The sequence below is a fragment of the Phodopus roborovskii genome, unplaced genomic scaffold (genome assembly GCF_943737965.1).
Source record: "Phodopus roborovskii unplaced genomic scaffold, PHOROB, whole genome shotgun sequence".
NCBI classification, from domain to species: Eukaryota; Metazoa; Chordata; class Mammalia; order Rodentia; family Cricetidae; genus Phodopus; species Phodopus roborovskii.
The window spans coordinates 21546280-21556928 of NW_026125295.1; the positions used below are offsets into that span (position 1 = coordinate 21546280).

General features: G+C 52.0%; 1 protein-coding gene across 1 annotated transcript; it reads left to right on the top strand.

The window, feature by feature from the left end:
• Positions 1-1936: 1936 nt before the first annotated feature.
• On the top strand, positions 1937-3259 carry Sox14 (SRY-box transcription factor 14). The gene has a single exon (XM_051173802.1). The coding sequence runs from the start codon at positions 2461-2463 to the stop codon at positions 3181-3183; it is 723 nt and encodes a 240-aa protein (XP_051029759.1). The 5' UTR covers positions 1937-2460; the 3' UTR covers positions 3184-3259.
• The last annotated feature ends 7390 nt before the right edge of the window (positions 3260-10649 follow it).

Below are 10649 nucleotides of genomic sequence, written 5' to 3' on the forward strand. Positions count from 1 at the left end.
GCATTAACTTAAACCTCTAGGTGTGGCTGGTGAGCCCTTACTCTGCAAATCTGATGATTTTTCTCACTTTTCCCCTAAGCATCTGCCATCACCCAGTAGAATTAGAATTAGTGGATCTCAGACCCCTGACAAGTCCTGAGGGTAGCAGATCAGAACTAAACAGGAGTTGACTTCTAAGCTTTAAAATCCTCCTCGAAGTGGGCCAAAAAGTACTTCTGCTTCGAGAAACTCTGGGGCGGTTGTGTGTGTGTGTGTGTGTGTGTGTGTGTGTGTGTGTGTGTGTGTGTGTGTGTGGAGAAAGCCCAGGAGGAAGAGTAAAGGAGAGGATAGGCAGAGTGAAGAGAAGCTGGCATTGAAAGCGCAGACTCCTGAGAGGAGCTCACAGCCACGAAAGGATTCAAAGGTGGTGAATCTACTGTACAGTTAGGGGGGGGCTCCGCGGCTGGGGGTAGGAATTTATTCCGGAGAGCAAGGGCTACAACTCAGACTAAGGAAACCCAGACCAAGATCAGTTTTCCCGTGTGATTGATAGATTATGCCTAATCTGTAAAATGGGAATAATGTCCAGCCGTTATTCTCTGTGAGGAACAGAACTAAAGCTGATAAATCACCCTAGCCTTTACCATCATAGGAAGTGGAACTAGGTTCTCCCCCTTCAAACACAACACACCACAATTACTTTTTTAAAGGCCCCCTTTCTGCCTCCCCCACCCCACCCCCACTCGCAGCTTCTGGTAGATGACTACGTTGTGCGCCTTTCTGGCCTGTCCGCCTGTCCTCCTCCCGGGAGAGGCTGGTGCAAAAGCCAATAAGCCTGGAACACACTCAGGTCCTTCAGGACCCGGGACAATAGTTTCCATTTAATAAATATTTCCCCCAAGGGCATTTCACATCGGCCAGGCAATTATTCAAAGGAAACAGGCTCGCAGGTTGGCTCGGCGGGTTATTTCGTCCTCTTTACCCGAAGAATGCTCATCTGACTCAAGAAAGGAGCCCCCCGTCTTCGCTGAGTGGGAAAAGGCACCCTGGGGGAAAAATCGACCCTAGTTGAGAGGATACAGACTGAGGAGGCTCCCGTCTACAGACACCAAAGGGACAACAGGAAGGTTCCCCAGGGCCCGCCTACCCGCTGTCTTTCTAGTTTTGACCGTTAAGGAACGCTGGGCGTTTTAAATCACCAAATAATGACAAAATAAGTAAGAATCAGAATGGACCCTCCCTACCACATAGCCCTCAAAGTGAAGAGTTTTAGCGTTAAGGGCCCCCCAGTGTGAAGAGCTGCAGTTTTAGATGCTCGCTAACGAGGACTGGAAACCTCTGCAACTGCCACTCGAATTATCCAGACTCAGGGAGCTTTGCTCCGACCCTCAGGGGCCCGGAACTTCTCCGTGGGAGCGTCCTCACCCCCACACCTGCAAGAATAATACTAAAGCAGCGCAGAGGTTATGAAGCAAAAAGTTTATTTTGCTTTTTGCCCTGAGTTTGATATATTCTTTTCCTATACCAGGGATCTTTGACAAGTGTGTGAGTATGTGTGCTGGGGGGGGGGGGATGGGGAGGATTGTCTTCTCATTTGGTGGCTAGGCTGTCCTATTTATCTGCAAGAGCTCTGGACTTGCTGCTTGAGATCTTTGTATTAAGGAGCACCAGTTCTCTTTTGAACAACTGGGGTCCGGGGATTAAAACCGGGGGCACGAAGAGTTTTAATTTTTTTGCCAAAGACGATGTAAATCCCCAGTCTCCGGTCCTGAACTAGCTCTGTTCGGCGGTGTCTGTGCCCCTCATACCTCTCCCCGCCCCCATCGGGGACGCTCTGGTTTCCACTACTCGCGAGTTGGCAGGTGCGCCCCCCCTCCCCGCCTTCCCTGCTGCTGATTGGCGCCCAGGTTGGGGAGTCGCCGCCCCGCGCTTATGTCAGAGTGCGTGCGGTCCCGGCCCACCTCGCCTTTGAACTTCACCGCTTTTGGCTGCAGTTCACCAGCCTCCCCGCATTCTCAGCCAGGTGCGGTGCTAGGCAAAGCAGCGCCTGGAAAGCCGCGGGAGGGGGGAGCCACGGCCAGAGAAGCCAGGGGAAAGACGGGAAGGAGAGAAGGCGAAGGTGAAGAGGGAGAGGAGGAGCCTCCTGCCCTCGCCAGAAAATTACCTAGCCACTTAATCCCAAGACTCTGGTTCTTGGGCCCCAATCTCTGGTGCCCACAGACTCCAGGCCGAGCGCCCCCTTCTCCCCGCTGCCCTTCCTATCCTTCGGCCCCTTGGGGGCTGCCTGGGTGCCGGGATTGGCATGATCAGTTGAAAACTTTACAGGGTCGGCTCTTCTCTCTGACTCCCCCTCTGCGGCTCCGAGAAGAGGGGAGTTCAAAGTCCCGAGCTCAGGACGGACAGAAAGACAGGCGGCCAACCGCGCCCGAGCTCGCCCGCAGAGCCCCTGCATTCCCCACCCCCGCCCGCCTTGCCGGGACCATGTCCAAACCTTCAGACCACATCAAGAGGCCCATGAATGCCTTCATGGTATGGTCCCGGGGCCAGCGGCGCAAGATGGCCCAGGAAAACCCCAAGATGCACAACTCGGAGATCAGCAAACGCCTAGGCGCCGAATGGAAGCTCCTGTCCGAGGCAGAGAAGCGGCCTTACATCGACGAAGCCAAAAGGCTGCGCGCCCAGCACATGAAGGAGCACCCCGACTACAAGTACCGGCCAAGGCGCAAGCCCAAGAACCTACTCAAGAAAGACAGGTATGTCTTCCCCCTGCCCTACCTGGGCGACACGGACCCGCTCAAGGCAGCCGGCCTGCCCGTGGGGGCTTCCGACGGCCTTCTGAGCGCGCCCGAGAAAGCCCGGGCCTTCTTGCCGCCGGCCTCGGCGCCTTACTCCCTGCTGGACCCTGCGCAATTTAGCTCCAGTGCCATCCAGAAGATGGGTGAAGTGCCCCACACGTTGGCCACCAGCGCGCTGCCCTACGCGTCTACCCTGGGCTATCAGAACGGCGCCTTCGGCAGTCTCAGCTGCCCCAGCCAGCACACGCACACGCATCCGTCCCCCACCAACCCGGGCTATGTGGTGCCCTGTAACTGTACTGCCTGGTCTGCCTCCACCCTGCAACCCCCTGTCGCCTACATCCTCTTCCCAGGCATGACCAAGACTGGCATAGACCCTTATTCGTCAGCCCACGCTACGGCCATGTAACCCCCAGCTTGGCCCGGACCTGAAGGGTGGCTTGGGAGCAGAGCTCTGCATCCTTCCCCTTGCACCTAGTCTGGCCTGCAGAAGTCTCTGGGTCAGGCCCGCCGCTGTCCTTTGCCCACCCCAGACTCTGCCTCTCTCTTCCAGGGGGAAGGGAGGGGTCATCCTCCTGGACCCAAGGTACAGACTCGTGCCCGAAATTTCCAAACATTAAGACAGCTACACATCTGCCCCTCTCTCGACTCTCCCAAAGCAAGTCTCCAACTGTAACCCCTTTGGACAAAAAAGAAAAAGAAAAAAAGTAGGCAGTTTTGCTTTTATTTAAGTCCCCTCACTCTCCTTGGATAGGCTTTGGACTCGGAACTCCCAGACCCTGGTATTATATCTAGAATATGCGTATATATATATTTTTTCCTTTCCCACTGAAGAAAAGAGCTGAATCTCGGTGCTGTGCCATCAGACACGGCTAGGTACCATTTGCTCTTCCTGTGTGGGGAGAGAAAGGCTTAAAAGTTTAAAACTTCAGGAAGGGACACCTTCTGTTTAAAACCATACTATGGTCGTGTTTGCTTCGATAAAGAGAAAACAAAAAGGACCCACAATGGCTTTTCACTTTGTGTAACGCAGTACTCCTAGACACCTAAGTTTACTTTTAGACAGAATGTCAGGTTATGAAGTCAGGAAATAGAAAGCGAACGAAACTTCAAATAATAAAAAAACATCCTACATGGTCATAAATGTTTTGACAATGTCTTGGAAATGTACCTAGAAGGATTTTACCTCGTTCCTCTGTTCATTTGTTGAACAAAGACGTTTTGAATAAAGACAATCTGTCATTGCAAAAAGTAACCTTTGATGTGCGTAAAATCAAGTTAGGAGGCTTAGCTTCAAGGAGAGTCTTCCTCCTAGCTGAGAGTTCCTAGAGGAGCTGAAGCAGGGAAGGCTGGGGTGGTCCTGCCCTGGCAGAACCTGATGGCCTATGACCTGTAGAGGGGCCTTGAGTCTGGGATCTGTCTGGATTTCTCCCTGATAACCTGAGTTTTGCCTTTTGAGTCTTGACAAAGATGTCAATCCCAGGATGCCTTGCCTTTCCCACAATCTTCATAAAGCAGGTCAAATCATTTCCAGCAGTGAATGAACTCAAACAAAGGTGGGATTATTGACGTTTAATAAGGATCTCTTGAGTTCTGGGTAGGTTTGCTTTTTAAAAACTATCCTCTACAGAGCGAAGTAGCAGTCTTGCAGTTCTTGCAGTACTTGCAAGTTCTTGCAGTATTGGAGCAGACTGCATGGCTGTGGGTGCTTTAAGTTCAGGGCCAGGGGTGAGAATGGGAGGGTTTTTGTTTTTATTTTTGCTTTGTTTAATGTTTGTTGTCAGGTCCCCTGAGAATCAGGGACCCCAGACTAAGTTCCTAAGTTGTTTTTTGTTTGTTTGTTGTTTTCTGATGACTAACAACTTTCTTCCACCCCTTGGGGAAGAAAGGGGGGGTGGGAAAACAGAGAAAGAAGAAAGTGGTGTCATGCCTCAGGCAGAATTCTTAAAACACAAATTTTAAAAAGCGGGCGGGGAGGGGCACTTCTCTTTCTCCTCTGGGAGTATTTACTTGTGTGTGCCTAGGCTTTGCTGATGCTGTCTAGCCAGCGCAACAGTTCTGAATTCAGAGTTTGTTGTCTAATTGGAAAGCTGTTTCTCACCTCCGGCATCCCGCGAGTTTCACTTCCCAAATAGCTGCCCCTCGTTTTTCCACAGGCAGTGTGTTTCCCTTCACCCCTAACTTTGCGGTGGTGGCTGGAAGGGATGGGACTCAAGGCCTTTCCGCAGCGGTGGAGGGATTTGTGAGCCTCTACCCCCGCCCCATTCTCCAAAGGACTCGGTAGCCAGAGGTGGGAGAGAAACGTTGTCAACAGCCACCAAAGCCAAAACCCTCGGATTAGCATATTGTCCGCAAAACAATTAGAAGTGTTTGAGGTGCTATTTGGAGCCTATTCATCCGAGCCCCTTTGTCAAGGGGGGATTTTCATTATTAAAAAAAATAAGTTAGCAGTTGTCCATCTGGCTGAGCTGAATAGCAAAGTGATTCGTGTTGTATATGCTTTTCTCATTAAGAGCTCTTTTGAGACCAATGTTAGAATTAAATGGTATTACACAATTAACATACAAGGCCGCTGAATAGGACGGGACGCCTATAAATAATAGATAGATAAATAAATGAACGTTCAGGCTAAGGTAAACAAAGGCGGGCTGGGGGGAGGTGTGGAAGAGGCCAGGCCGGCTGAGCCACGCTTACTTAGCATCACAAAACCCTCTTACAAATCGAGACAATTAGGAAGTGCCGAGCCTCTGGTGGCCGTCGGGTCTAGGGACTCTGGGTGAGTAGGGAAGGCCCCTCCTCCCTCCCCCTAGGAAGCTCAGGAGGCCTAGGACGCTGGCAAAGCTTCCGTTGTTTGATCTAACCCCAACTGACAGTCCTGTCAGCCTCTCTGCTCTCCTTCATAGCTCAGTGTCCCTTAACATCTCCCAAGATGAAGCGTACAAGGGGTTGGTGTTTCCCCTCAGAGCCCTGCGCAGAAGCTCCCAATGCACCCCAGACAAGGGAGGAACCCAGGCGCCTGGCCACACTAAGGTGCCCAGCTGATTGTGAAGGGAGTTAAGATTGCAAAGGGGCGCCAGGCGGGTTTGAGCGGAGAAGGCCTCGGAACACAAATGCTAAAACAAACAGTTATTTTAAAAAAATTAGAAATCAAGGTTACATCCCGACTGCACTCAACCTTGGGATTCTCCCGGAGGCCAAAGTGAGCTGGTACTTTGGGGCCTCGGGCCCAGCCTAGGGCCACCGAAATCTCTTTCCAGCTCACTCAGCGGGAACCAGAGTCCTGCAGACTAAGCTCGGGACATTTCTTCCCTGGGCACTTTGTTTTCTTAGTTGACTGCCTGCCTTCCTCCGACCCAGGCTCTGCCTCGCCTCCAAGGCCTGTGGCAGTTTCTTTTCTGGGGCCAAGGGCCGCAGAGCTTTGGTTGCAAAGGTGTGCGGCCACAACTCGCCCCCAACAACCTAAATCCTGCTTGTCATGCAGCTGGCATGGGTCCGATTACAGACTTTAAAGTCTGCCGCAGACAAAAAGGAATCCCCTGGGGAGGCGTGTGTGTGTGTGTGTGTGTGTGTGTGTGTGTGTGTGTGTGTGTGTACGCAGTCTCAGTCAAACCTGTTTGCTCACAACTGTCTCTTTCTTTCAAGAAAAGCATTAAAGCAAACCTGTAGGGAAAGGAGCGCCCCACCCGCCTGGAGTGCAGGACAGCCGCTTCTCCCGGCGCTACGCGCAGCAAAGAGCGGCCTGGAGTTCCCCGATACATACGCACTTTGCGGGCCCGCAGAGCCCGAACTCCCGATGCACGCGGCGGTCCCGCACCCTGCGGAAGGAGTGTCTGCCGCCTGCTCTGCGCTGGGGACCAGTCCCGCAACCCGGGAACGCTGTTCCTTCCCTAGTGCAGCCCGATCCTCCCTCCAGCAGAGGCGACCCGAGTAAAGTTCCTGGCCTTCCTGCAGTTGCTTCTGCTGGGAACCCACCCCGCCCCCCACCCCGCCAAAACAAACAAAAACTGATCCTATATGAGTCGCGCTTCCTGTGGTACCCACCGGTCTTCTGCTACTGTTTTCTAGGACCTGGGAGGGCTGAACCGTGTGCCCTCCGGATGGCAGCTGGCAGGGCCGGCTAGTTCGGGTTTTAGCTAGGTTTTCATTCTTAAATTTTGGCGGCGGTCCGTCTCAGAAGCTCACTGGTCTAGATTTTTGGGAGATTGGCATGTTGCTTCATTTTCAAAACATTTCGGGTTTTTGTTTGTTTGTTTCTCATTTCCCTGTATTTGGGTCTTACTCCCCAAACTTTTATTCCCTTCCACTTTCCTAGCCTTCCTATTTAAGGGATCAGTTTTCATACGTCGTCTCTTTCTTTCAGAAAGAGACTTTATAGATGGAGAAGGCCAGCTACTTCTAGTAAATCGCACTGACTCGCGAGTGACTGGCATTTGAGACTCCTTCAGGTTTGCGGTTTAAAGACACCTAACGTCGGGGAATCCTCGCTGATGCAAAGAAGGGTTGTAATGCAGTCCAGGTAGAGCCTTGGGGACTTTCAGCGCGCCACCTGCAGAAGCTCTTCCTAGCCCCGCATGTTCTCGGGAGAGATAGCTTGCTGCCAGCGCCTGGAAAACTTGGCAAGCGATGGGGCCAGCTCTGTCTTGGCGGATTACCGTTCCCTTCTGCCTCGTTTCGGTTCAACCCTTGCCACCATTGTCCAAGTGGACAATGATTTCAAGTAATTCACAAGATTCGTATTCAGAATGCTCAGCTCTTTTTGCCTTTGCCGGTTGGGTCGTGCGTAGGAGAAAGGCGAGGAGGGGGTTGGGTGTAGAGTGGGGTGAGGTGTTTACATTTGGGTGCTTTAGGTGCGGTGCTGGAGCTTTGCACTCCTGCTCGGGACTTTCTTGCTTGGTCTCCCGCTAGTCTCGGGTGCGCTCCGGCCGAGCGATGGGAGCGCTGTTTGGGCTTCTTCCCTGATGGTTCCTGAATGGTGCGTCTTGACCAAGAACCTGACGCCTTGACGTTGAGCTTTAACCGAGAAATTAAGAAAAGTATGAAGTCGAGGCAGACAAGGGGGCGCTAGAAATCCAGTGGCGTAACAAGGAGCTGGGATGTCAGTCGCCCCCCGGCGGGCCCCCCGCTGTGTGCCTGCGGGACTCCGAACACTGCTAAGGACCCGCTGAGATTCCTGGAAGCTACACTGAGGGGATGTTAAAATGCGAGTGTAGCTGCTTTTGCCTGGGAAGAGGCCCGAAGGCAAGCAAAAGGAAGGGTTCGCCGCTGGGCTAGATCAGCCCCGGGCCCTCGGTGTGGTTAGAGGTCTTCGGACCCAAAAGCTCCAGCAGGCTTCCCCGGGAGCGAGTTGCTTCCCCGAAAGCGGAAGGGGCCCAGGGTATTCCTAGGCCACCTTCCCAGAGTGCCCACCATCTTCTCTCCTACCGTGCCCGGACGCCCGCATCCCAAAGACCCCCCAACTCCCAGAGCAGGTTAAGAGAAGGAGCCAAAAGCTAGGCGGGACAAGGTGACAGGAGTGCTCAAGTGTTCTCTTTACTACGAAGTGAGGGACTTGCGCTTCCACGGTGGCCAGCCTCGTTTTCCACGTTTTAAAGATACGGTCTGGAAAAGCAGTAATGCCACCCAGCCCAATCGTGGCAAGGACGCGAGGGTACTTCAGCAAAACTGTGCCAGGTTGCAGGTGGCTAAAGAGGCCACACTCGACCACAGTCCTGGGGTGACAAGGAATTCTCAATGCTTGCGCCTTCTAGGCCGCTGCGCCGCCTGCTGCCCCAGGCGGAGAGCTCATGCTTTGGGGAGCAGCATCTCTGAACCCGGGGATTCTTGGCTCTAGTGATGAAGTTGGACCTGAGGGAGGTGGATGAGAGAGACTAGCCGGCTAGGGCCGGCTGCTCGCCTTTGCCTAAATAGTTAGCACACTGAACCCGGTGCAGCTCGGGACTTCCAACCGCACAGCCGGGCCGGAGACGGGGAGGAAGGGAGAAGGGAGGGAGCGGGCAGCTTGGGCGCTCGCCGCGGGTCCCCCTTCGCTGGCACCCCCCGTGGCGCGGCGAGTCAATGGGATTTGCACACTCGAGGTGTAACAGCATTACTGCGTTTAATTAGCATTTCCATTTCACGTCCAGATTGTTTACTTATCTGCGGGAAACATATGTCGGGAGAAGTTCACATTCCGGATTCTGCTCCGCTGCCCAAGGTGCAATTCCGGGGAGGCAGCGAGGGGGAGGGGAGGGCTTCAGATTTTTTATTACACCCTCTAGCCTTATCTGCTACTGTAAATTGAGGATCCTCCATTGAGCGGCATATGGAGATTATATACTTTTTTGAATATCGTTTCCCAAAGCCTGCAGATTTTCACTTTGAAATGAAACAATCCTCCACCGCTTCCCCCGGGGGCCAGGCGCCTCCTGTGCTGTCCAGAGCGGCCATGGGGGCCCTTCTACAGATCCTCGAGCACCCATCTGCCCAAGTCCGTGGCTAGCGTCGCTCAGAGTTCCCGCTCTCCAGACCTAAAATAATCTCTGGGGAAACCCGCCCATACACGATTTGAACCCTAAGACATCGTCCTCGCTGTTTTCCCGAGCCTCACAACACGACTTGTGCGTTTCGAATACCCGCATAGACCGGAGCTCACTTCTGCCCTCTTCCTACGCTCTAAACACGCAGCGGGCGGGACCGAGATGCCCGCGTCTGTGCACAGCAGTTGCCTGCTGCACCTCCCATCTCTCAGGAGCCTGGGTCTTGAGACAGCCCAGCTGGCTTGGGCTTCTTTGTTTGGAGGGCAGTGCAGGTGGTGGATCCTGTGCCCCGCTCAGGACCACTTACTGTGAATCTTGAAGGGAAATTCTGCACCAAAGGCGCGGGTCTCCCCGCTTCCAGTAAGCCAGGCGGGCCCTAAGAGCGAGGACCGAATCCCATCTCTTATCTCTTCCGAGAGTCCTTTCAGCCTGAGATCAGAGAGGGAGGGGGAAAAAGAATCCTTGCTCTTTTTTTTTTTTTAATTTAATATACCAAGCCACCCGTTAAGGTCATTTATATGCGTAATTTAGTGATAAAATTCGGTAAGCAGAATCACAGGAATCACCCCTCTGTCTTTTGACCACATTTTTATACAGTAATTGGAAAATTAGTAAAATATATGTTTGCTTTTTCCTCATTCTGTTTTGTCTGGAGCGCCTTTCTAATAGCCATACTTTTGTTATGTAATTTGTTTGCTCTTTAAGAGATCAGAAGAAAGAAATGTGTGTCCTGTGCGATTCCATTCAACTCGTCTGGGTTCAGTTTGCAGAATTACACACATCACCCACCATAAATAGATACCCGCCTTCAAAAGCCAAAAGTCCAACATTTCCTTCAACTGTCCGTTTTTTTTTTTTTTTCTGATCCCAAATGTCCCGTGAGAAACAAATTGCAATGTTCTATCAGAACAAAGAAATGGACCAGAGCAATACAATTAAGGCAGAGAAGCAGGAAAATGGGGGCATAAACAGACTCTTCCCCATCAAGTATTGTTTTGGAATTTCTATTTTTTTTTTTTCAAGACCTCTAAGAAAATTGTAAGGTGTCACCTCTATCTTCCGGGTCTATCTGTAATTGAATCTAGGTCACTATTCTAAAGCAAGGAAAGCCTGTTTCCCACTTTCCTACATCAGGCTGAAATTTGGGGGAGGGACAAGGGTCTTGCAATTTCATTTAAAATGTAATGGTGGATGAGCTGATAAGCAAATAGGGAAAGGGAGTCTGCTAAAAGAAAAAAAGGCATGGTTTTAATATGCTCCAGATGGGGGCAAAATGATTTACATGAGAGTTTATTTCCTCTTTGCTGATATGAAAGAATTACAGATACAAAACCCACTGATCTATAGAATAGAAAAAGAA